The sequence below is a fragment of the Oryx dammah genome, unplaced genomic scaffold (genome assembly GCF_014754425.2).
Source record: "Oryx dammah isolate SB20612 unplaced genomic scaffold, SCBI_Odam_1.1 HiC_scaffold_16, whole genome shotgun sequence".
Classification (NCBI taxonomy): Eukaryota; Metazoa; Chordata; class Mammalia; order Artiodactyla; family Bovidae; genus Oryx; species Oryx dammah.
Genome location: NW_024070200.1, coordinates 26,625,931 through 26,653,626, shown reverse-complemented (window position 1 = coordinate 26,653,626; position 27,696 = coordinate 26,625,931). Strand labels below are relative to the sequence as shown.

The window sequence follows — 27,696 nt, the reverse complement described above, 5'->3', positions numbered from 1 at the left end:
TGTGGTCTGTCTACCCAAATACTCTTTTGCGTAGTGATCCTTGTTTTGACAACTACCTCCTTTTCCTCAGCACCCTTATCGCTGCTTGTTCGCAAAAGGCCAGCCTATGACTGCACAGGACTGGAGCTTATACATTAGCTTCCAAATAGGGACAGTGCAGTAGCCCTCTCTCTGCTGGAGATTTAGGGCACTAAGAGTGCATGAAGCTGGTCCTCTGCAGGCTCGCCAGTGTCCTGCTGGCATGAAGCAGCCCTGATAGGGGCCTTTATCTTGTTTGGCTATAAGAAGAGAACCCGAGTGGGGAGAGGAGGAGGAGCCAGGCACTTAATCCTGAAGGACCTTTAGGGACAAAAGCATTTACAGTGAGTACAGCAGCAGATTTCTGGCTTTTCTGTTCTTTTATTTAACAGAGAAAATCACAAGAGATAGGAGAAAGAGGTGGGCAGTTTTGATGCGTGTGTAGCTGCATTTTTTGCTTCCTACTTTGGTCAAAGAACACACTCCTTATAAATGTCTTATTCATACTCATGTTGAATATATTCTGCTAACATCAGGTTTCGACTGAAAACTTGTGGGCCTTCAGGGAGGTAGCAGCAGCAGTCCTTGTTAGTGAGCAATCCGTGGCATGTTTCTTCAGTTTCTGTAGGATGATAAACAGAGTGTGGTGAGAAAAACCTTCCCACAAAAAATTTTTTAAAAGTTTTAAAATCCTTACTGCTTTTGCCTTTTGCACTTTAAATGCTGAATCTTCTTTGGATTTGTGGAAAGGAAAGGATTTGATCTATGTTATTTTTAACAGCAGCTGGGATAAAGGTGGTATTATCTCTAATGCTGGAAAGGTGACCACAGATAAGCATTTGATGGGGGAGGGGAACAGGAGGTCATTGGGTTCCAAAAAGCTGGTTGATCACTCCTCTCATACAGCTTCAGAGCCAGAGTTACAACTGCGTAGGTATCCGTATGTACTTGAATCAGTGCTTCATTTGCATCATCAGAAGTTGTGGTCTGTTGGCTTCCCAACACCCCCTACCCCTCAAATTTATCTGTGACTGGAAAGGAATCTTATTGCATGAACCCCTGTAAAAGAAAAATACAAAACTTAGAATTTGAAAGAATGTATAGAGTTGTGCTGAATTTCCTACTATTTGTTTGCATTCAAATAGAGTAATTAATTTGATGGCAAAGCAAGCTTGACTAGTTGAGATAAGGGCAGGAAAAATGCACATGAAGATTGTTATTGTAGATCTCTACAATATGAGACAGTTTTCCTTTAAAGTACTAATTTATCTCAGAAATCAGATGTAATTTTGTGAAAATCAGAAATAGAGGGTGGTTATCCATGGGTGGTACATTTAGTTGTGAACTACTGGAATTGAAAATTAAATGTTTATTGTAATTAGTTCCATGAAAATGGGTAACTAATCAATTTTATGCCACTTCCTGGGCTTGTTCTGCTGTTATGACACATATGGTATTCCTTCCCCAGGGGCAAAGCTGTATGTGAGGGAAAGCAAATAGACAGAAGTTGAAATATACTTCAAGTAAAGTATTGCTTTTCTTATTGGGTTATGGGAATTCTCTTTACAGTTTGAGCAACTAAATATAGAAACATCCCATGCAGGTTGAAATTTTGTGAAAAATGTTAGTGGCTCAAGTATGTCCGACTCTTTGCAACCCCATGGACAGTAGCCTGCCAGGCTTTACTGTTCATGAAATTCTCCAGGCACGAATACTGGAGTGAGTAGCCATTTCCTTCTCCTGGGGATCTTCCTGACCCAGGGAGATCGAATTTGGGTCTCCTGCATTGCAGGCAGATTCTTTACCATCTGAGTCACAGGGCAGATACAGGAAAATTTTGCTTTTGCAGCTTGAATATAAGGTTTCTTTGCCCTTTACTTATGTGTGATGCACATCAGCTGTTAGTACATTTTTCTTTAATGTTTTTATTTGTTTTAATCTACTCTGTTTGTCCTTTACATATATAACCACATCTGTGTTATCAGTCTTAATATGCAAACTTCCAGAAGGAAGAATCTTCCATATTTATTCCTCTGGAAAGTCTTACTGACATATCTGGTGTAAATAATACATATTCCCTGGTAGCTCAGATGGTAAAGAATCTGCCTGCAATACAGGAGACCTGGGTTGGATCCTTGGGTTGGGAAGATCCCCTGGAGAAGGGAATGGTACTCTCTTGTCCACTCCAGTATTTCCACTCCAGCATTCTTGCCTGGAAAATCACATTGTCAGAAGAGCCAGGCAGGCTACAGTTCAAGGGGGTGCAAAGAGTCAGACACAACTGAGTGACTGAACATAAGAAAGCTCACTCTTCTGGAGTTTTATCCCTCTCAGTAAAATTTTTATACCTTTGAATTGATTTTCCCTTAATTTCTCTCTGGTTTTTCATTGGTAGTGTATATGAATACAAGGGATTTTGTGTATTACTTTTATATCCTGTGACTTTATTATATTCCTTGATTAGCTCTAGTAATTTTCTAGTGGCATTTTTAAAGGTTTTTATGTATAGTATTATGTCATCTGTAAACAGTGAGAGTTTTACTTCATCTTTTATAAATCTGCATTCCTTTTATTTCTTTTTCTTCTCTGATTGCTGTGGCTAGGACTTCCAAAACTGTGGTGAGTAATAGTAGTGAGAGTGGGTACCCTTGCCTTGTTCCTGATCTTAGGGGAAATGCTTTAAGTTTTTGGCATTAAGAATAATGTTTGCTGTGGGTTTGTCACATAAGGCCTTTACTATGCTGAGGTAGTTTCTTCTGTGCCTACTTTCTGGGGAGTTTTTTTTTTAATCATAAATGGGTATTGAATTTTGTCAAAAGCTTTCTCTGCATGTATTGAGGTGATTATATGGTTTTTATCTTTCAATTTGTTAAGATGGTGTATCACGATTTCTGTGTATTGAAGAATCCTTGCATCCCTGGGATAAAGCCCACTTGATCACTATGTATGATCCTTTTAATGTGTTGCTGGATTCTGTTTGCTGGAATTTTGTTGAGGAGTTTTGTATCTATGTTCGTTAGTGATACTGGCCTGTTGTTTTCTTTTTTGTGTGGCATCTTTGCCTAGTTTTGGTATCAGGGTGATGGAGACCTTTTCTTCTTCTGGAATTTTCTGAAAGAATTTCAGCAGGATTCTGTTAGTTTTTTAAAAATAGTCAAGTCTAGTATTGTTATTTTAAAGGCTACATGTGAGAGTGGTTAAAAATATGGGGTGTGGATTTCTCCCTCTTGCAATCAGGTGTAGAAAAGCTGTTGAAGCCTAAAACCATTTTTTTAAGGCAGGTACCAATGTGATAAACTTACCTTATAGCATAATATTTTGCTCTTTGCAAATAACTTTGTTTTCAAAAATTCATCTGTAAAAAAAAAATTCATCTGTAAACCCCCTTATCATGTAATTTTAAAAAATTAAGAAATTAGGAGAGGGAGTATGCTTTAGAAAGCTTCTGAAATAATATGTCATAAGAATAACTTATTCTTAAGGCTTTTGTCATTTCAGTACGTCTTTTTATTCCCCGTGCTCATTCCTGTATGGGATGTTACATATTCCAAGTCAAACTGGGAACTTTTTTGTTTATTCCCCCTCCATGTTTATAGGTAAAATAATTTTGTTTTTGTTATTAAGTTAATCTTAAGAATATAAAGAAATATAGTTACTTTCTGATAATCACATTTTATATTTTGATCAGCTGCCTTTCATCTATGGGGAAATGAGGATATATACTGACTTGAATGCATAGAACTAGAAAAAGACTTAGAAAAGGACAAGGAACCCATTGCCCCGAGTAGAAGTTTTTCCTGAAACTAAAAATAATGTCTGTTTAAAATGTTTAAAGTATAAGATCTTGAGCTGTTATTTTATGTCAAATTGGTTACAGAAAAAGATAAATGACATAGTCAGATCATTAGTAAACTAATCAACTTTATCCTAAAAGAAACCATGCATTTCATTGGTCAGAACTTGGTCACATGACCACAGCAAGCTCCGAAGGAGGCAGGGAATGTAGTTTTAAATTCTTGGCAAATGTATACACAACTGAAAACTAGGACTTTGTTATTAAGGAGTAAGAAGAGAATGGATGTTGGGGTAGGCAATACCATACAGTTTTGTGTTCCTGTTTTATGCTGAATCTTGGGTCTAGTTGGTAGAAACTCAAAAACTCAAAGCACCTCTTTCTGTTTTTGTTATGAGCTATGGGGTTTCTTAATTTAGAAAGCTGGCTTAATTTAGAAATCTTGTTTCTTCTGTGAAGTATCATTCCTTTATTTGGCAATCTTGTCTGACTTTTGCTTTCTTCTTTCCTCTTGCCTTTCAGCTGTTTTGGAAAGAAGTAAGGTTTAGACTTCTCCATGTTAACCATGAGCGTGACACTTTCCCCTCTGAGGTCACAGGACCTGGATCCCATGGCTACTGATGCTTCACCCATGGCCATCAACTTGACGCCCACTGTGGAGCAGGGTGAGGGAGAAGAGGTGATGAGGGACATGGATCCTGACCAGCAGTACGAAAAGCCTCCCCCATTACATACAGGAGCCGACTGGAAGATTGTCCTCCACTTACCTGAGATTGAGACCTGGCTCCGGATGACCTCAGAGAGGGTCCGAGACCTAACCTATTCAGTCCAGCAGGACTCAGACAGCAAGCATGTGGATGTGCATCTAGTTCAACTAAAGGTAAGGAAGGTCTCTGGGCTCAGGTCCATTCCAGACAGAAGCCTGAAGGTAGCTGCGGTAACTAGAGCCTGAGTTCTGTAATTCTCAATGAGAAAGCATCCAAGAAGGAAATCAGAACAACAGGTTTGAAACTATTATTTTTGTAGCTAAACATGGGCAGATTTCTTTCCTGGTTTTACTTTGTGAACTGAGCACCTAAAATAAAACTGACCTCAGGGGATAATGTAGAGAAATGAGGAAAGCAGGGGGCATTTTTGTGCAATGCCATAGAAATCAGTAGTAAAGAATAAAAATATTACAAAAGATTTACTAAAGACTCTCATAGATTAAAAAAAAAAGTCAAACTGAGCCATGATTGTATATGTATGTGATTACTACCTCCTGTTGAAGTCAATGCTGCCTTTGTGGCAAACAATGGATTCTGGCATGGTTGGGGAGGGCACTGCTTTCCTTTTAGAATGAGTTCTTTCATCCAGGTACAATGCATCATGCAGAACAAAGGTGCTTTTATAACAACTCATCTAAAGTTCAGACAGTAAAAGAATGTGTGTGACTTCTTGAGCCCTTCAGAAGCCTGACTGTTGATAATAATGAAATGGAGATGCTAGTAAAGAGTGCTAATAATAGAGATTTTGGCCTGGGGATCTCAAGATACAGGGAATCTTGCCCTCTCATGGCCACTTCTCTCTTCCAGGTTCCCAAGGGAAATACACACTCAGGTCAATGGTGGGCAAAAAAGCCAGGCAGATTTATAACCAATTAGGGCATTGGCCCTAAACCCCAATGTAACTTTCTAGTCAGTTAGGTGAGATCCTAAGGAGAATTCCTCTGCCTAAACTGGTTCATATCAAATGATCTACAACCAAAGACCAAAAAGATTCTTGGATCTTAATGCTTAAATGGCTTATCAGATGCAGCCGTCATCATGAGGGGAAAGGACAGTTGAGGGAGCACAGGTGCCCCAAAGACTGGAGCTGATCTAGCTCAGCCTCCTCAGGCTGGCTCAGCAAATCTGGGGCCCAGCTACTCCATAAGAGAGTTGTCAAGAAAGGGAAGGGAAGGGGTTTTAGAGAGAAAAAAACAAAAAGGCCAGAATGCCAAGGTGTCTTGGCCTCTCCTAGGCTGAGCAGGTGGAGTGGTCTTCCTTCTATAGGTTCTTAGGAAGGAGAAAGCACCAAAAGGGTATCAGAGATGGCTGGGAACAAGCTTTACTGGAGTGCCAGCTGGCTGGTCTCCCCACTGTGGCAGCAGAGTGTGGTGTCCTGCCACACGTCAGTTCCTGCTGTACAGTCCCTTTAATCAGAGGAGCAGCCCTCTAGCTGGAGAAGGAAATGGCAACCCACTCCTGTATTCTTGCCTAGAGAATCCCAAGGCCAGAGGAGCCCGGCAGGCTACAGTCCATGGAGTTGCAAGAGTCGGACACGACTTAGTGACTAAACCACCGCCACCACCAGCCCTCTAGCTTCTCCAGATTGGAGATAGAAGGAAGTCAGGGGCTCCTCAGCAAACCTACTCTCCTCTGTTCCTGCTAATGTTGCACTTCTTCTGTGACTCCCATGAGGAAATGCAGGGTTGAGTTTGCAAGGAAAGTTAACTGTTGCTGTCTAAAATGAGATCTTCCCAACCCAGGTATTGAACCCAGGGCTCCCACATTGCAGGAGGATTCTTTGCTGTTTGAGCCGCCTGCTGCTGCTGCTAAATCGCGTCAGTCGTGTCCGACTCTGTTTGCCCCATAGACAGCAGCCCACCAGGGAAGCCCAATTAAGCACAGACTCTTTCAGATTTACACAGAAAATGTGGTAAATGATAAATGAGAATGGGGGGATGGAAATCTCCTTAGAAGACTCCACTAAAAATGCTAAAGGCATCTAAAAACAATGTGTCAACTAACTACATTTAATTGTCAATAGTATGTAGGTAAAAACTTAAATTTTCATTCCATATAGGAACATGAAGTTTTGTATGTCAACCAGGATTTTGTTCAGTGTTGAGAAATCCCCTGTAGGGCAGTTTACTTTTTCTCATTGAAACTGCCTATTACCTTCTCACTCAAAGGCATCTCACTGCCTCCATTTAGCTCTGTCCCACTGTGTGGTCTGTCTGCCCTGCTGAGAATGGAGCCCTGGAGAGCAGGAAGTCAACACAGTGGTCACAGAGTAGTTAATAACATTTTAAGGGGTAAAGTGAAATTGTCTTATTTTAACTTAATTCTAGGAGTTCTGTTATTACTTTCTTTGATGCTTAGTTTATTGGGTGACTTAACCAACAGTCTCTGAATATTCTATAATAATAGAATTTTCTAATAATAAGTCTAACAATAGAGCCCTTCCGCCTTGAACCCAAAGTCAAAGAGCTCTGGTGAGTGAGCTATGGCCCTGTTGACACAAGGGCTTAGTTTTGGTCTCCCAATCTACTTATTTAAGTTTCCCCTCTGTGTGATATTTTTTCAATCAACCAAATAAGCATTTAGATGCATTAAAAAATATTTTAAATACATGTCAGTTCTTCAGATTTCCACATTGGATCCGCAAGAAAAAAAGGGCTCTGGGTCACAGAATTTTATATGTGGAATCACAGAAAGACATCCTTGTAGAAGCAGCTCTTAAGTTAGGTGCATGTAAAGCAGACAGTCAGGCCCAGCCAGGGCAAAGCCAGCCATCTGCTGTGGGGCATCCCAGGTTGTCTTTATGCCTTGGTGAATTATTCAGTTTATTTATTATACAGTGAAAAAAAAATCACAAGGATGGGAATACCATGGCTTTAAGGACCATCTTGTTCAGTTGCTAAGTCATGTCTGACTCTTTGCACTCCATGGACTGCAGCATGCCAGCCTCCTCTGTCCTCCCAGAGTTTGCTCAAATTCATGTCCTTTGAGTCAGTGATACTATCTAACTATCTCAACCTCTGCCACCCTCTTTTTGTTTTGTTTTCGATCTTTCCCAGCAACAGGGTCTTTTCCAATGAGTTGTCTCTTCACATCAGGTGGCCAAAGTATTAGAGCTTCAGCATCAGTCCTTGCTATGAATATTCAGGGTTGATTTCTTTTAGGATTGACTGGTTTGATCTCCTTGCAGCCCAAGGGGCTCTCAAGAGTCTTCTCTATCACCACAATTCCAAAGCATCAATTCTTCAGTGCTCAGTCTTCTTTATGGTCCAGCCATCAGGGCACAGATAATTTCTCAATTTATGTATATCCATCACAACATTTTCTAGGAGCCAAGACTTCCTAACAGACATCTTGGGTCTCTAGTGAGCATCTCAAACCGATATTGAAAAGCCCTGAATGCCCCCCCAACGCTGTCTTCCCAATTTCAGTAAAAGGCACCACTTTTTTTGCCAAGCCAGAACATGACTCCATGCCCCGCATATATGTCTGTTAGAAGTTCTAGGGATCCATCTTCAAAATATGCCCTAGATCCATTCACCTCTCCCCTACACTACTGCTGCCACCCGGGTCAAGACACATTGCTGCTTGCTTGGGCTACTTTTAGAGCCTCTTCTACTATGTTGCAGTTTATTCTCTACATAGCAGCCATGAGATCTTTTAAACATGTAAATCAGTCATGTAACTCTCTTGCTTCCTATTGGCTTATAATAAAATCCAGTTCTCTTCCTATGGCTCTGTCTTTGCCTACTTCTCTATCTATGTCTCCTATTACTTTCCCCTTGTTTATAAAGCTCCAAGCGGATTGCAATTTCCAAAGAAATGTTAGGCTTGTTCTTGCCTCATAGCTTTTGCTGTGTCCTCTGCCTAGAAACACTCATCCTCCAGCTTGATCTGGTAGATTCTGGATCCTCATCACACAGTGAGCCAGAGGCACGGTCCAGTTCCAATATTTGGAGGCACAAACCTGGGAGAGGGTTGAGCAGGTTTTGGGAGTGAGGTGGGACCTGTGCTATGGTTGGTGAAAGGCAAGAACAGAAAAAGGAGCTACCCTTACCTAACTTGTCTACATACCTCAAACTCCCTTTCACACTGATTGTTCTAAATCTTGTCGTCATGTTCTTCTCTACCATCCTGTTGATATATAACTTAGATTAGTTGAGAGATGCTTTTGGAAAATGTTCAGAGTGGGGTTCACCCTCTAGTTTTGTATTAAATGTCACTTTCTGAAAGAAGCTAGTCCTGATCCCTATTCTTAAAACACTCATCTCCTCCCCCAGCAATTATCTAGTCCATTATTCAGCTTATTTTTGGTAATAGTTCTCATCATTAGCTTTAATTTCCTTAATTATTTGTTTGTATTAGTTCCAAGGACCTCAAATGTATAATTCTCCACTGTATCCCTGTTGCCTAGGGCAAGGGCTGGGCATCTGCAGGTAGGTCGGTTCGGCTCGTATCTGTGGTTGGATAGATAAGTCCAAATCTGTATGGTCAGTGCCTTCTCTCCCTGTAGGCAGGCTTGCTCTGGAATTAACAAGCAGGAAGCCTACTTGGTGAGGATTGAATTAAGACAATGGCATTGGATGAATCAGGCCCAAATGCATTTGGGACATTACTCTCCCATGAGGGAGAGTCTGTGAGTGATTCAGAAATCTTGGAGATCTTGTCTGGGGAGTCTGCCTGGGAGAGTCTATTCTTTCTATAGATAGCTGTATTGGTCTTCCTCCCACCCCACTTTCAGTTTGACTCCTCCTTTGGTAAGGATTTCAGTCAATAAACTGGTTCAGTCAGTTCAGTCGCTCAGTCATGTCCAACTCTTTGCGACCCCATGAATCGCAGCACGTCAGGCCTCCCTGTCCATCACCAATTCTCGGAGTTCATTCAGACTTGCGTCCGTCGAGTCAGTGATGCCATCCAGTCATCTCATCCTCTGTCTACCCTTTCTCCTCCTGCCCCCAATCTCTCCCAGCATCAAAGTCTTTTCCAATGAGTCAACTCTTCGCATGAGGCGGCCAAAGTACTGGAGTTTCAGCTTTAGCATCATTCCTTCCAAAGAAATCCCAGGGCTGATCTCCTTCAGAATGGACTGTTTGGGTCTCCTTGCAGTCCAAGGGACTCTCAAGAGTCTTCTGCAACACCACAGTTCAAAAGCATCAATTCTTCGGCACTCAGCCTTCTTCACAGTCCAAATCTCACATCCATACATGACTACTGGAAAAACGATAGCCTTGACTAGATGGACCTTAATTGGCAAAGTAATATTTCTGCTTTTGAATATGCTATCTAGGTTGCTCATAACTTTTCTTCTAAGGAGTAAGCATCTCTTAATTTCATGGCTGCAATCACCATCTGCAGTGATTTTGGAGCCCCCAAAAATAAAGTCTGACACTGTTTCCACTGTTTCCCCATCTATTTCCCATGAAGTGATGGGACCGGATGCCATGATCTTCATTTTCTGAATGTTGAGCTTTAAGCCAACTTTTTCACTCTCCTCTTTCACTTTCATCAAGAGGCTTTTTAGTCCCTCTTCACTTTCTGCCATAAGGGTGGTGTCATCTGCATATCTGAGGTTATTGATATTTCTCCTGGCAATCTTGATTCCAGCTTGTGTTTCTTCCAGCCCAGTGTTTCTCATGATCTACTCTGCATATAAGTTAAATAAGCAGGGTGACAATATACAGCCTTGACGTACTCCTTTTCCTATTTGGAACCAGTCTGTTGTTCCATGTCCAGTTCTAACTGTTGCTTCCTGGCCTGCATACAGATTTCTCAAGAGGCAGGTCAGGTGGTCTGGTATTCCCATCTCTGAAATTTTCCACAGTTTATTGTAATCCACACAGTCAAAGGCTTTGGCATAGTCAATAAAGCAGAAATAGATGTTTTTCTGGAACTCTCTTGCTTTTTGCATGATCCACCTGATGTTGGCAATTTGATCTCTGGTTCCTCTGCCTTTTCTAAAACCAACTTGAACATCAGGAAGTTCATGGTTCACGTATTGCTGAAGCCTGGCTTGGAGAATTTTGAGCATTACTTTGCTAGCATGTGAGATGAGTGCAATTGTGTGGTAGTTTGAGCATTCTTTGGCATTGCCTTTCTTTGGGATTGGAATGAAAACTGACCTTTTCCAGTCCTGTGGCCATTGTTGAGTTTTACAAATTTGCTGGCATATTGAGTGTGGCACTTTCACAGCATCATCTTTTAGGATTTGAAATAGCTCAACTGGAATGCCATCACCTCCACTAGCTTTGTTCGTAGTGATGCTTTCTAAGGCCCACTTGACTTCACATTCCAGGATGTCTGGCTCTAGATGAGTGATCACACCATCGTGATTATCTGGGTCGTGAAGATCTTTTTTGTACAGTTCTTCTGTGTATTCTGGCCATCTCTTCTTAATATCTTCTGCTTCTGTTAGGTCCATACCATTTCTGTTCTTTATCGAGCCCATCTTTGCATGAAATGTTCCCTTGGTATCTCTAATTTTCTTGAAGAGATCTCTAGTCTTTCCCATTGTGTTGTTTTCCTCTATTTCTTTGCATTGATCACTGAAGAAGGCTTTCTTATCTCTTCTTGCTATTCTTTGGAACTCTGCATTCAGATGCTTATCTTTCCTTTTCTCCTTGGCTATTCACTTCTCTTCTTTTCACAGCTATTTGTAAGGCTTCCCCAGACAGCCATTTTGCCTTTTCTGCATTTCTTTTCCATGGGGATGGTCTTGATCCCTGTCTCCTGTACAATGCCATGAACCTCATTCCATAGTTCATCAGGCACTCTATCTATCAGATCTCGGCCCTTAAATCTATTTCTCACTTCCACTGTATAATCATAAGGGATTTGATTTAGGTCATACCTGAATGGTCTAGTGGTTTTCCCTGCTTTCTTCAACTTAAGTCTGAATTTGGTAATAAGGAGTTCATGATCTGAGCCACAGTCAGCTCCTGGTCTTGTTTTTGTTGACTGTATAGCGCTTCTCTATCTTTTGCTGCAGAGAAGTTCGAGAGGCCTGAACAATTCTTTTTCTTTAAACTTCTCTTCTGGTCATTGTGTTGATCTGAAAGTTTATTAATCAGAGACTACTCTTACCAACCTATTTCCAAGTTCTTACAGGAAGTTTTATTGTAACCCTTAGGATGAACTATAAACCACTATTATAAAGTCCCCAAAATGGGAGGGGGTGGTGGTTATTGTTCTAGAGGGTGAATTAAAAATGTCTCACCTTAAGATTAAAATATGTAGTCCACATATTTTGCTTGTTAGCTTCCAGATACAATGCTTAAGGAAGAAATATGAGAGGCAAGCTGAGCCATTTTTAGAAACTCTCCCCCACCCCTCTACCCTACCCTGGTTCCTTTGGATTCAGAGGCTGTTCTGTGCAGGAAAACCAGAACAAGAACCTTAAAAGGGTTTGACTCTAACTGCAATTTCTGCTCTGAATGAATATATTTGGGTGCTAAATAAGCAAATTAGATACCTATGCTTCCTGATTAACAGTCATCTTAGAGAGAATATTATTTATATTCCTGGAAGCATGATAGCAGGAAAGAGGCAAAGCTTAGACTAAAAGATGTGGCTGGATGACAAGTAAAAGTCTTGAAGTAACTTTATTGGAATCAGCTCCCTAAATAACTTGCTTAAGATTCTCATAGTTAGAACACTGAGTAGGTACTGTGTTTGTAAGATGCTTTGACTGGGCTATACCCAGACTGAGATTGTGCCTGACATGTGGAATTAAATCTAGATATGCAGTCACTGACATAGAGGGCCTGGAGGGCTTACTGGGGAAAAGGCTTGAATCCTCTCCACAGCTGGGATTCTCATATCAGATGTACCTGATGAACTGAAGACAGTGGAAGTCCTGGGATGAGGAACTCCTGGAAGGGGATTCACCTTCATCATGGGGCAAGGAATCCTCCCCAGAGCAGGGAGGGACTGTGGTTTGTGGTAAAGTGTGTTCTCTGTTCTAGAACTCCTTCTTAAGCAGCCACCACCCGGCAGCATGGGTACCCAGCGAAGGGAAAGGGCTGTAGGTATAACTTGGAGGACCTGTCTCAGCTGTCTCTGTGCCTGGGTGCTTGGGCTTCTCTCCTCCCCTTGCTCCACAGGTATAGAGGGAAAGAATATTCTCTTTCGCTTACCACCGAAGCATAACAGGTGCTGCCTGTGGTGGCAGAGTTTGTACTAAAGTGGCAGTTGTGGAGTCTACTGGCTGTTACAGTGAGCAACAGCCAGGGTGAATGCTTGGGTATATCCAAAACACACCATAGGGGTTTCAGAAATTCTTTATAACAGGAACTCTGAGTGGAACTAAACTTCTGACATCATAGTTTAGGGCTTAGAGGATCTGATCTTAATCTTAATAAACTGTGTGAAATATTCAATTAAAAGATTTTTAAGTAGTTTTCAGTTTGTAATGTTTTGTTGTTCAGTCACCAAGTTGTGTCCAACTCTTTGCAACCCCATGAATTGTAGCATACCACGCTCCTCTTTCCTCCACTATCTCCTGCCGCTTACTCGTTTCAGTTCCTTTAGGATTGACTGGGTTGATCTCCTTGCAGTCCAAGAGACTCTAAAGAGTCTTCTCTAGCACCACAATATGAAAGCATCAAATCATCAGCACTCAGCCTTCTTTATGGTCCAACTCTCACATTTGTACATGACTACTGGAAAAACTATAGCTTTGACGGTACAGACCTTTGACCTTTGTCAGTGAAATGATGTCTCTGCCTTGTAATACACTGTCTTGGTTTGTCATAACTTTCTTTCCAAGCAGCAGTTGCCTTTTAATTTCATGGCTGCAGTCACCATCCACAGTGATTTGGAGCCCAAGAAAATAAAATCTGTTAATGCTTCCACTTTTTCCCCTTCATTTTGCCATGAAGTGATGGGACCAGATGCCATGATCTTATTTTTTGAATGTTGAGTTTTAAGCCAGCTTTTCACTCTCCTCTTTTACCCTCATGAAGAGGCTCTTTAGTTCCTCTTCACCTTCCTCCATTAGAGTGCTATCATTTGCATATCTGAGGTTGTTGATATTTCTCCTGGCAATCTTGATTCCAGCTTGTGATTCATCCAGCCCAGCATTTTGCATGATGAACTCTGCATAGAAGTTAAATAAGCAGGGTGACAATATGCAGCCTTGATGTACTCCTTTCCCACTTTTGACCAGTTGGTTGTTGCATGTAAGGTACTAACTGTTGCTTCTTGACCTAAATAGAAGTTTCTCAGGAGACAGGTAGGGTGGTCTGGTATTCTCATCTCTTTAGGAATTTTCCACAGTTTGCTGTGATCACACAGTCAAAGGTTTTTCCATAGTTTACGAAGCAGATGTAGATATTTTTCTGGAATTCTCTCGCCTTCTTCATGAATCAGCAGATGATAGCAATTTGATCTCTGGTTTTTCTAAATCCAGCTTGTACATCTGGAAGTTCATTGTTCATGTACTGCTGAAGCCTAACTTGAAGGATTTTGAGCATAACGTTATTAGCATGTGAAATGAGTGCAAGTATACAGTAGTTGGGATATTCTTTGGCACTGCCCTTCTTTGAGATTAGAATGAAAACTGACATTTTTCAGTCCTGTGGCCACTGCTGAGTTTTCCAAATTTGCTGACCTATTGAGTGCATCATTTTAACAGCATCATCTTTTAGGATTTTAAATAGCTCAGCTAGAATTCCATCACCTCCAATAGTTTTGTTCATTATAATGTTTCTTGAAGCCCACTTGACTTCACACTCCAGGATGTCTGGCTGTAGATGAGTAACCACACTATCATGATTATCTGGGTCATTAAGACCTCTTTTTTGCATAGTTCTTCTGTGTGTATTCTTGCCATCTCTTCTTAATCTCTTCTGCTTCTGTTAGGTCCTTACCGTTTCTGTCCTCTCTTTGGTCCATTCTTGCATGAAATGTTCCCTGGATATCTCCAATTTTTTTGAAGAGATCTCTAGTCTTTCCCATTTTTTTGGTTTTCTCTTGTTTCTTTTCATTGTTAACTTAAGAAGGCCTCCTTATTTTGCCTTGCTATTCTCTGGAACTCTGCATTCATTTGGGTATATCTTTCCCTTTCTCTTTTGCCTTTTGCTTCTTTTCTTTCCTCAGCTATTTGTAAAGTCTCCTCAGACAACCACTTTGCCTTCTTGCATTTCTTTTTCTTTGTAACATATCTTAAGTTAAATATAGCTTAATGTAACGTATCTTAAGTTAAATGTCTTTGTACCATATCTTAAGTTAAATAAGTACTAGTTTAAGATCAAAGACCAAATGTCTTTGTTTTGAGGCAAAGACATTTGCCCCAGGAGTAAATATTTTCCCTTTCACTCTTTAGATGGCTATTTTTCAAAAAGTATATCTCAGTGCGTTAGTGGTTGTGAAATCAATTTAATGAACTAAAGAGCTGAAACTGAAGTAGAATTACATAAAGTAGGATAAATACTATTTTGTGAAACTTGGCTTTCATTTTAATATATATATATGCTTGGTCATGATGTATAATTTATGTCTTTCTCTGAGTCAATGCCAGAACAGTTTGATAGTTACTGCTTTTTTTCCTCATATCTTTGATATGTACTTTAATTGTGCAATCTATTATGCAAGTAAGGGTAACCTGGTACCAATTTTTGCAACTTAATTTTTTTTTGGTATTTATATGGGATCAGATGACAACCCCAAAGTATATTCAAATCTCAGAAAACGAGAAAATGAAGCTGATTTCTATGTTTGTAGATATGAGGATGTTGAAGTTTTTTATTTTCCCAAAGTCCAGATTTGTTGCTTGAACCTTCTTTTGGCTAATGTGTCTTCCTCAGGGTGTATCTTCTCAGGGAATATGAATACTAGCTGTCAAGTATCCTGGAAGTATGATTTCAGTAAAATGATTAACAGTGGAAAAGATTTTCCTATTATTAATGCTTAGGTTATATAAGGACAGTTGGTATCACTGACCATGAAAAATGGATGAAGTAACAAGATTGATGCTTTTGAACTGTGGTGTTGGAGAAGACTCTTGAGAGTCCCTTGGACTGCGGAGATCCAATCAGTCCATCCTAAAGGAAATTGGTCCTGAATATACATTGGAAGGACTGATGCTGAAGTTGAAACTCCAATACTTTGGCTACCTGATGCAAAGAACTGACTCATTTGAAAAGACCCTGATGCTGGGAAAGATTGAAGGTGGGAGGAGAAGGGAATGACAGAGGATGAGATGGTTGGATGGCATCACTGACTCAATGGACACAAGTTTGAGTAAGCTCTGGGAGTTGGTGATGGACAGGGAAGCCTGGCGTGCTGTAGTCCATGGGGTTGTAAAGAGTTGGACACGACTGAGTGACTGAACTGAACTGAACAAGAGTGTTTAATGTTCAAGAAGGCTAATTTTAGATATGTAATTATGTGAAAAAAAGTCTTAGTTGTTGAATAATTACCTCCACCCCCTGCACACATACTCTAAGTGCTAAATAAATACTTTTTGATAGTTGTATGATTAATATTTTTCATGATGATTTTGGAAGATGATCTAAAAATCTCGCATCAAGAACATGTTTAAATAATACATATGAATATTCTTGGTTAAGACTTGGGAAGTCTTGGGAAGGGTGACATGGAAAAAAATAACTTTAGTTATTTGTGACACACGTTGTGGAAGATCTTTGGCTATGTATGGACCTTAGCCACATGTGCCTGCATATTTAGAGTTGAGGATGGGAGGACTAATTATTGAGGTGGCCCACCAAGTTTACTAGATTGTCTAGCTGTGTAATTTTTAATTAGCGATAGTAGAATGGAAAATGATAATTATCACAGGCTTCCCAATTTGAAGGAAACCATAAAAATGGAGTTTCAGTTCAGTTCAGTCACTCAGTCGTGTCCAACTCTTTGCGACCCCATGAACCGCAGCACGCCAGGCCTCCCTGTCCATCACCTACTCCCGGAGTTCACTCAGACTCACATCCATCGAGTCAGTGATGCCATCCAGCCATCTCATCCTCTGTCGTCCCCTTCTCCTCCTGCCCCCAATCCCTCCCAGCATCAGAGTCTTTTCCAATGAGTCAACTCTTCGCATGAGGTGGCCAAAGTACTGGAGTTTCAGCTTTAGTATCATTCCTTCTAAAGAAAATTAACGGATTTAGAAATGAGTTCAATGAGAAAAATCTAAAGAAACCAATATTTTGATTAGAGAAGTATTATTGGGATCTGTTGCTTAAAAAGTAGTTTTAAAATAATGTCAGCATGAACTATCACTGAGCAACAGTAGCCATCAGTTTTTATGATCTCAGGGAGTTAGATATTTCTAGGGGCAGCCCAGAGGTAGGATATGAGTTAATTCTTCCCTTTCCTGGAGAGTTTTTAGTTCAGTAGCATTTACTGAATGCCTGATATGTTCCAGGAGTTTTTACTTACAGTATTTTATTCAATCCTTACCTTAATCCCCTAGTAGAGATGAAGAAATTAAGTCCCAGAAATGTTGGTAGGTGATCGACCTGGGAGTCAAACAAGCTTTCAGAGCCTCAAGTCTAATATTCTTTCTACTTTAGTGCAATGTCCTCACACCCTTCTATAGGTGTGAGAAATTTTATTGGATATAAAGTATAAGATATTAGTTCTGGTTTTCTTGTACTAGATGGTTGAGATGAATGGATGTGAGGATGGGGGCTCATGTTTTTAATTAAGAAGAAGCTTAGTATTTTAAGCTTCTTCTTAATTTAAAATATTTTGTATTTTGATTCATCGCAAGTAGGAATGTGAAATTTTAGAAAGGGGGACATAAATGAGATCCTGAAATTCCTTTGAGTAGGAGTGTTGGTCATAGATTATGAAATAGAGAGTTTTTCCTCTCCATTGTTTGTTGCTCCTTTGTCCACTCTCTTCATTTCAAAATTTTCATCTCAAAAGAGGGAAACATGTGATCTAATTAAAGTGAACTGATACTAAGGTGTGAATTACTAGTATCCTAACATGGAAGTGGGTGGAGCAAGAGATGAACACCTTTGTCGAAAAATGTTAACAAATCAGTTGATTTCCAGGTATGTCATGTGTAGAGAGAGTATTTTTCATTCTTGCTTATGCAGTAGAATCTCCTGGGAAGCTTTAACGAGCCCATTTCCCAGGCCTTGTTGTAGACACTGATATCAGAGTCTGAGTTTGGACCTAGGCATCAGTACTTTTAAAGTCTCTGCTAGTGGTTCTAGTGCACAGGCTAGAGTTGACCACCCTCAAAGGAGACTTTTGAACAGAGGGCTTTTGGATATGTCTTGCTTGTTCCATTTTTCCTTTCCTCCCAAATTGACAGCAAGGGATTTTAAATCACTTATTTAGGAGCAAAGACTCCTATGAAATGACTCTTTTGAACTTTTTCAGTTTCCCAAGTGACCTTCAGTTCAGTTCAGTCGCTCAGTCATGTCCGACTCTTTGCGACCCCATGAATCACAGCACGCCAGGCCTCCCTGTCCATCACCAACTCCCGGAGTTTACCCAAACTCATGTCCATCGAGTTGATGATGCCATCCAGCCATCCCATCCTCTGTCGTCCCCTTCTCCTCCTGCCCCCAATCCGTCCCAGCATCAGAGTCTTTTCCAATGAGTCAACAGTTCTCACGAGGTGGCCAAAGTATTGGAGTTTCAGCTTCAGCATCAGTCCTTCCAGTGAACCCCCAGGACTGATCTCCTTTAGAATGGACTGGTTGAGAAACCTTATAAAGAAGTAAAAATTTTGGGAAGGAAGTAATAAGTCCATGCCAGACACCAGCCCGTATGTTTTAGACATACTCTTTTACGTTACTTAGGACTGCCCTGGGGGTCCAGTGGTTAAGATTCCGTGCTTCCAGTGCAAGGGGCACTGGTTCAATCCCTGGCTGGGGAACTAAGATCCTACCTGCTATATGGTCAAAAAATTTTTTATTAAATGAATGAATGAATACACACCCATACTCATAATTGTAAGAAATGCCTCAAAATGTTATGTTACAGTCCTAACAGTGTTTACCTACAAAAGAAAAACTGAATCCAGAAAAAGTAAATGTTTCTCTCTTAATTCTCACAACAACTTTTTGAGCTAGAAATTATTCTATAGAGAAGTCCAGGCTCAGGACTGCCCACCTATAGTTGTTCAGGTTATATACAAATGGTACCTTTTGAGGTTGTACAGTTTACTGGTATAACTTTTTGTGCTGCCTTGTATAAGCCTGGGAGATAGCTTGTGCACAGGATGCTTTGAATATGCAAGATGGAAGGGCCTTTCCCCTGGAGTCGAGGAATGATGAATGGTGTATGTCACTGAACTTAGAGGAGACACATTTTGAAGGGCCACAAATATTTTAAATCCCTCCATGGAGTCTGGGCTTGATATAGTGGTTATATAGACACCTATGAGCAAAGAAATAACATGATAAAAACCTGGGTCTTGGCATGAATCTGTGGGTGTGTGCATAGTAATCTGGGAAGGAGAGAGATGTGATATAGTTTATGAGGATGTTCAGTAAATGACACAAAGTGGCTGGACTTGTGTGGTGGTAACAGGAAGCAAGAAACAGCCCATTAGACCAGGCCACTGCGGCAAACCAGGAAGGTAGCTGGCGAGTCAGAGGCGACTGGTTCTCTGTGGCTTTGTTTGCCCTCTTTGGGCTCAAATCAAACTGATATAACTGTTATCACTTGCCATTAGGGCTCAAGGCTGTGTTTCTTTATACACATGTGAATAGAATAAAAAGGAATAGGATAGAAATTTCTTCTGTGTTCATTTTAGCAGTATGGCTGTTACTAGAGGGCTTTTAGTGTAAGCTGCTTCTATTATTATGAGATACTCAAACCACTAATTTTTTTCATTATTTGAATGAGGCAGATTTACCAAAATCATTTCTTAATAGACATGGAATATGTGAAATGAAGATGGAAAGTGATATGCTCTTCACTCGAGGAAGAGAGAGTGAGTATAAGGTCTACTGGAGAACTGATTCATGAGGAGGGAGCTGGCCTGAGTGAAATTCCAAAGAAAGTTTTCAGTATGCATTGTAGTGTCCCTTCTTTCCAGAAACTTAAAGTCTATCAAAAGACCCTATAAAGTCATTCAAACAACAGTGTTAAGAATGGCTGCAGCTGAAACCTTCGCTACTGCAAAGGGAATTAATATTATCACACTGGCTAACGAATCCACCTCTGTAGTTTGGGGAGTTAGGTGCTACTGACAAGATGGGGAGAGTCATCCACATGACGCAGGTAGGAGACTACCTCCTTTTTGCACATATGTCCGCATCCTGGAAGTAACACAGGTGGAATGTTGTTTTAAAAAATATTTCAACGACAGTGTTTACCTCTCTTAGCCTCTGGCTGCCCTCCCAGTGAAAGTTGCTCAGTCATGTCCAACTCTTTGCGACCCCATGGGCTATACAGTCCATGGTATTCTCCAGGCCAGAATACTGGAGTGGGTAGTCTTTCCCTTCTCCAGAGGATCTTCCCAGCCCAGGGATGGAACCCAGGTCTCCCTCATTGCAGGTGGATTCTTTACTAGCTGAGCCACAAGGGGAGCCCAAGAATACTGGAGTAGGTAGCCTATCCCTTTTCCAGCGGATCTTCCCAACCTGGGAATCGAATTGGGGTCTCCTGAATTGCAGGCAGATTCTTTACCAGCTGATCTTCCAGGGAAACCTAGGTAAAGTCCAAATGTCTGGTTGTGACCTGCAAGTTCCTTCACAATCTGGACTCAGCTGGTCTGTTGTTTCCTTTCCTGCTCCTCTGAAAACCCAGGCCCTTTCAGAAATTCATGCTTTGAGACATGGTTTCTCTCTCCTTGGGAAATCACATTACTCCTTGCCCTAAACTTCTATTTCTAGAAAAATTGCTATACATTTCCCAAGTCACAGCTAAATTAAATGTCACCTACCTGGTGAAATGGTTCTGGAGTCCAGTCTGGTCAGTCCTTGTGTTGATTGTGCCCATATTTTCTTATGGTATCTACTGTAGCATGGTGGTAGACGTAGCATCCAGTTTGGGTTACTACTCTAGCTGTTGTGAGGAATCCTGCTTTATTCTATTCCATAATTTTGCATCTCTGATGATACATTTGTATGACTTTAGAATCAGGACAGAAGGGATCAATCAGCATAAAATACATTTCCTTTGATTATTTTGCTGATCAGCTACAATCTGAGAAACTTAGATCTATGAATAATTAGCAGATCTTCCTCAGGGAAAGTCAGTTCACACCTATGCTAGAAACTCTGCATGGATTAACACAGTAGTTGGCATGCATATTTCCATTTTGTCTGACCTTTGCCAAGACATCCTGAGCACTTTACACCTTATGGTTATGACTGTCGGGGGTGGGGTAGGTCCTCACCTCAAAACTCTGTTGCAATTTAAAAAATAGTGTGTTAATGAACACTTAGGGGTAAATCATGTTTGTAATGAAAACTTGATGTTATTAAAGGGTAGTTGTTGTAAGGAGACATTCAAAGACAATGAGGTATTTTTAGCTTATTTATTTGAGTTCTGTACTATATTGTGTAGTAGATGAATGTAAGATTTATATATGTGGATACACAGATACATCATTATTGTGGCAGAAACTATTTATTAAATACCCACATGGACTTGATGATTTTGCTGGGTTCTGTTTAAATGTGTTTACTCTAGTAGGTCTCGCTAGGGTGCATATAAGTTGGATTCTGGTCTTCTATAATGAATAATGAGCTAGGTAAATCAAAGTGAACCTAAATTCTGCATGGATTAGCACAGTAGTTGGCATTGTTTTGTGTGCATATAATTGCATGTTTTCCTCATTTACTTTTCTGCTTCATATGTTCTTTTTTTGTATCTCTTAATTAGATAAAGTTGAGGTATCCATATTTTAAAAAATATTTCTTTTTAAATTTTCATAAATTAAATTGCAGATATGTAAATCTGTGTTAGAAAAAGTGGTGAATTTTCTTCTCAGAGTTGTATTTCTGTTTTGTTATTGTTTGTTTTAGGTTTTAAAAATTCTTGGGCCTAGCTTTTCCTAAAGAGCTACAAGCAATCATATTTCTTGTCTGCCACAGTATCATAAATAAGAATAAATATTTCATATCTGTTTAATGTGGTTACCCTAAAATTCCATCCATCTTTTAAAAAGCAGTTGCATAAATATGTTGCAAGTTGCATAAATATGTTGCAGGTTTCCAGAAGAAATGTATTGAAGCTTAAAGCACAAGGCTACAAAAGCTATAAAAGACTATGCATTTATTTATTATTTCTCATCAAACTTAGGTTCTTTTTTTTTAGATTCTTTTGTTTGTTTTATTTTGATTTTTATAACATAGTCAATGATAGAAAAAAAATCTTATTTCAAACTGAAGCTATTTAAAAAGATGAATGTGTTTTCTTTATATCATGACCCCAGCTAGACATTATAGCACAAATTCTACACTCATAATTCTCATTCACAACTAAAAGCCAGTGACCCAAAGCCTAGCACATATCTCCTCTTTCAGCTGTAAAGCCTTACTGGATGTACTCAACCCTCACTGCTTTCTTGAGCTGTGATTTAGCAACAGTGTCCACTGTGTTGCACTCTTATTTGCTAATTTTTTCTAATTTGAAAAAAAACCTTATTTTCATATGTTCTCTATATTCTCAAACAAGTTTAAAAGCTTGCCCCTCATATTTTATTTTATTTAAAAAATGTTTTTAATAGTAGGTCCTTGGTTATCTATCTATTTTAAATATAGCTGTGTCTATATATCAATCTCAAACTCCCAGTCTAATCTTCCCACTCAAACACTTTTTAAGGGAAAGTTTTCCTACCTTTTTTTTGGTATAAAACTGCAACCATTTTTGGTCAGCTGATTGATTGATTGAATTCTCACATTATCATTTTATTCTTTTTAAAAATTTATTTATTTATTTTTATTATTTAACTGGTAGAAATTGCTTTACAGTGTTGTGTTGGTTTCTGCTGTACAACAACATGAGTCAGTCATAATTGTATATATCTATACCCTCCCTCTGGGGTCAGCCTCCCTCTCCTCCCCTGACCCCAGCCCGGTACCAAGCTGTGCTTGCTGTGTTAAAAAGTAACTTCCCACTATTTATTTCACACATGATGGTGTATATATGTCAACGCTGCTTTCTCAGTTTGTCCCAACTTCACCTTCCCCTGCTATGTCCACAAGCCCATTCTCTGCTAGGTTCATAAGTATCATTTTTCTGGATCCCACATATTATGTTAACATGTGTTATTTGTTTTTCTCTTTCTGACTTACTTTACTCTGTACAAGAGGCTCTAGGTTCATCCACCTCACTATAAGTGACTCAAATCTGTTTCTTTTTATTGCTGAATAATATTCCATTGTATATATGTACCACATCTTCTTTATCCATTCATCTGTCAATGGACATCTAAGTTGTGTCCATGTTGCTGCTGCTGCTAAATCACTTCAGTCATGTCCGACTCTGTGCGACCCCATAGACGGCAGCCCACCAGGCTCCCCTGTCCCTGGGATTCTCCAGGCAAGAACACTGGAGTGGGTTGCCATTTCCTTCTCCAATGCATGAAAGTGAAAAGTGAAAGTGAGGTCACTCAGTTGTGTCCGATTCTTCGCAACCCCATGGACTGGGGCCCACCAGGCTCCTCCATCCATGGGATTTTCCAGGCAAGAGTACTGGAGTGGCCGTGTTATGGCTATTGTAAATATTGCTGCAGTGAACATTAGGGTGCATGTATCTTTTAGAATTGTGGTTTTCTCAGGAAATATGTCCAATAGTGGGATTGCTGGGTCATAGGAGAAGGAAATGGCGACCCACTCCAGTGTTCTTGCCTGGAGAATCCCAGGGATAGGGGAGCCCGGTGGGTTATCATCTATGGGGTGGTGTAGAGTCGGACACAACTGAAGCGACTTAGCAGCAGCAGCAGCAGCAGAGTAGATTTATTCCTAGTTTTCAAAAGAATCTCCATACTGTTTTCCATAATAACTGTATCAGTTTACGTTCCCAACAGTACAGGCAGGTTCCCTTTTTTCCATATCCTCTCCACATTTATTGTCTGTGTACTTTTTGATGACAGCCATTCTGAAAAGTGTGAGATGATAACCTCACTGTGGCTTTGATTTCCATTTCTCCAATAATGAGCGATATTGAGCATCTTTTCATGTGTTTATAGGCTGTCTGTATGCCTTCTTTGGAGAAATGTCTGTTTAGATTTTCTGTCCAATTTTTTAAATAGATTGTTTTGTTTCCCTGATACTGAGTTATATGAGCTGCTTATATATTTTGGAGATTAATCCTTTGTCAGTTGCTTCATTTGCAATTATTTTCTCCCATTCTGAGAGTTGTCTTTTCATCTTGTTTATGGTTTTCATTGCTATGCAAAAGCGTTTATTAGGTCCCATTTGTTTATTTTTATTTCCCTTAATTTAGGAAAGGGGCCAGAGAGAATCTTGCTGTGATTTATGTCAAAGAGTATACTGCCTATGTTTCCTCTAAGAAGTATAGTTTCTGTCCTTACATTTAAGTTTTTAACCCATTTTAAGTTTATTTTTGTGTATGGTGTTAGGGAGTGTTCTAGTTTCATTCTTTTGCATGTAGCTGTCTAGTTTTCCCCTATCGAAGAGGCTGTCTTTTCTTCATTGTATATTCTTGCCTCCTTTGTCAAAGATAAGATGCCCACATGTGTGTGGATTTACCTCTGGGCTTTCTATTTTGTTCCACTGGTCTATATTTCTGTTTTTGTGCCAGTATGTACTGTCTTGATGACTATAACCTTGTAGTATAGTCTGAAGTCATGACAGTTGATTCCTCCAGCTCTGTTTTTCTTTCTCAGGATTGCTTTGGCTATTTGGGGTCTTCTGTGTTTTCATACAAATTGTGAAGTGTTTTGTTCTAGTTCTGTGAAAAACACCGTTGGTAATTTGATAAGGATTGCATTGAATCTATAGATTGCTTTGGGTAGTTTAGTCATTTTGACAATTTTTCTAATCCAAGAACATCACATTATCATTTAAAATTTTCCCTCTGCTCTGAGTGGCATTAGCATGCCAGGGAAAACATAACTTCCTGAGGATATTTCAATGAATTAGTAAAATATATTCATAAGCATTTTAAAATTAGTATAATTGTTCACAGAAGTTTCGGGGTTCTGCCTTGGCCAAAACAAGCAGAATTTTGTTGGAATTAACTCAGAGCAAAATTTGACTTTTTTCTTAATAAGAATGAGACATTGAGTAGCATTTATTAAGTTCCCTTGAAAGACAAGATACTCTAGTTAATCATATCTAAAGTTTGGGGCAAATTAAATCTGTAAGTTCTATGCAAGTCCTTTACCAGTTAGTTCAGTTTTTCTAAATCTCTAGCATAACACATATTCATGTTTGAGAGGAAATAGGATTATGAACCAACTCCATCTTTGACTACTTGGCAGTTTAATATTCATTTACATCCATTCTCTGTCCAAGTGAGAGCTCGTATGGAAATGTACTCCTCATGACATTCTCTCTAACAGTTCCCAGTGGGAGTCTTGGTTTCAAAGGTTAAAACAGGTACAATGACATATTTAAATCCATCATAAATCTTCCCACGCACACAGCCTTTTCTGTAGTAAAGAGAGCAAAGGGGGAAGAACTAAAAATGAAATGCACTGACATCTTGATTAATGATGCCCAGGACCAAAGGTCCTTTTGCAAAGGAGGAAAAACATCTATAAATCTGATGAAGCTGAGTGGTTTTTGTGTAGCTGGTTAACAACAGTACCTCAGTGGCAGCTTCTCTTTGTTCTCAGCTGCCTGGAGTAGGACCAAAATTCAGTGTCCAAGTTTTGTTACTAACTCTATGATGTAGTGACACCTCCCTTTTCTGGGTCTCATCTTCCTCATTTATAAAATGAGGGATCAGTAGGCCTCCTTCCAGCTGTAACATTTTGCCAAGATAACTAGACATATCCTCAGCCAACTGTAAATTCTGCCAAATTTGTGGCTTTGATCCCCCGTTGCCTCTTTTTGCATCTGGATAAGAAAGTTTCCTTTCTCTTAAAGTCCCTCTAGTCCTTTTCTCTGCTAGTAATAATACTAACCAGCTCCCCAGTGTTTATGTTTTACTTTCTTCAAAGAGATGATTAGCATTATCTCTGCTAATCCTTACAAGAATACTCGGACGGACGTCTGCTGAGGGAGCTGAGGTACAGAGAGGTTAGTTGCCTTGTCCAAGCTCACACAGCTAGAAAGTGGTAGAGCTAGGAATAAAAACTAGGTCTTTCCAATTCTGAAGTCAATGTTAGCTTCTTTTATATTAGTAATTTCTCTGAAAATGTGATGAAAGCTTTAAGTCATCTTCACAAAGCATTGCACATGCATGCCCATAATTTGCATACTATTTCAAGACAACCTCTGAAACCCATTTGCGGGGACTGTGCATTTATTCCTATAGTATACTATATATAATGCTGCTTTTTCAGTTCACTTTTTCCTGATTTCAAAATGGAAAGATTTTGAAAGAGATATATTGAAAATGTATACTTGATTTCACAGTCTGATGTTTAGTGGAAATAGTCGTCTTGATCCTTCTTTGTATTAGGTTTTTTATATAAATGAACATTGGGAGCTTTTGGGGGGAGCTGCCCAATCCCAGGTATATGGTAAGACTGCAGATGAGATCCACCTTCTAAAATTAACTTCCCAGTCCATTCTTTAATGCCTGAATTCCCTCTGCTCTCTGCAAAGGCTTCCTTTTCATAATTAGAGATAAAGCATTAAAAATAAATGTCACTGGCATAAGTAATGCATGGGCTTACATTCACATCAAGAATATATACCAGAGGCTTTCTTAGACATGTTTTGTTTTGTTTTGTTTTTTAATGGAGGAGAAGGCTCTGGGCCCAGAAACAGTAGATGGAAGGAAAAGCCTTCCAAAAGAGGCCCTGTTGAAAACTGCCAGTTTTTACCTTGTCATATTACTTTGACCGCTAACTGAATTCAAGCAAAAGAGACTGATTTCTAATTCCTTTTGTTCATAACTACTAAAACAATTGAAGGTATTCTTAAAGTTTGTTTGAAGCCGTCTTCTAGAGTTTGTAGGGCATACTGGAATGTCTTAGTCCTTTTTAAAATTTTATTTTATTTTATGGTGGCTCCTTTAGTTTAAGCAGCATCAGAGATTTCAGAAGCATGTTGCAAGTAATGAAAGGTTGATGCCCCACTAGTATAAACCAGTTTTAATGTTGGAATGGGAGTTCTTCAAATTGTCTTCTCTGCCCTTGTGGCCCTCACTCCACTTTTTGCTGCCCCAGGGCTGGCTGGACATGAGGCTGAGTGGGAAGTCCACAGGATTTAGAGATGGCAGGCCTCGTTCTTATCCTGTCTCTGCTACTCACTAGAAGTTGGATGCCAAGCAATCCAGTAATTTCTATGAGCTGTAATTTTCTTGGCTGTAAATGTTTCTCTCTAAAGGCTAAAGATCAAGTAAGATCATTCTTTAGAAGAACTTGGAACTCTTTCAGATGCTATGTAAATGTCCGTAGTTATGATTATAATTTCCCAATCCAAACACTGCTTGCTGCTTTTGTGACTACGACAGGATGAGCTGGCCAAGTGTATATATGTGCATATGTGTTAGATTTGTGGCAACTGTATATACTGCCACTCATAATTCATTCTTCTGTTGTTTGCTTTTTGTCATTAAGACACAATAAAATATAGCTTTTTTTAAAAAAGATAAAACATAGTTTTGTTCTTTTGCCTATTGAGGAAGAATGAGATCTTTGAGCATTGTTTTCAAGTTATAAGACTATTATTTTACATCCAAATATGTTGAAAAAGTATAAAGAAATAAGAAATTAGGAAATATAGCATTAAAAAAAAAACTTTAATTAGCAAGGCCTGCAAGGGGCAGGGCATATTTCATTTGACTTTCCTAGTTCAGTTCAGTCCAGTCGCTCAGTCGTGTCTGACTTTGCGACCCCATGAATCACAGCACGCCAGGCCTTCTTGTCTATCACCAACTCCCAGAGTTCACTCAGACTCACGTCCATCGAGTCAGTGATGCCATCCAGCCATCTCATCCTCTGTCGACCCTTTCTCCTCCTGCCCCCAATCCCTCCCAGCATCAGAGTCTTTTCCAATGAGTCAACTCTTCGCATGAGGTGGCCAAAGTACTGGAGTTTCAGCTTTA

The 27,696-nt window shown here is 39.8% G+C and overlaps 1 protein-coding gene across 2 annotated transcripts in view; it reads left to right on the top strand.

Moving 5' to 3' along the window:
• Positions 1–4,014: 4,014 nt before the first annotated feature.
• AKAP6 (A-kinase anchoring protein 6) overlaps positions 4,015–27,696 on the top strand; it is a 389,020-nt gene continuing 365,338 nt past the window's right edge. For both annotated transcript variants that reach the window (XM_040257143.1, XM_040257142.1), the window contains exons 1-2: positions 4,015–4,104; positions 4,334–4,691. In XM_040257143.1, coding sequence (XP_040113077.1) covers positions 4,368–4,691 — 324 coding nt within the window. In that variant the 5' untranslated portion in view covers positions 4,015–4,104; positions 4,334–4,367. The remainder of the gene's footprint in view (positions 4,105–4,333; positions 4,692–27,696) is intronic.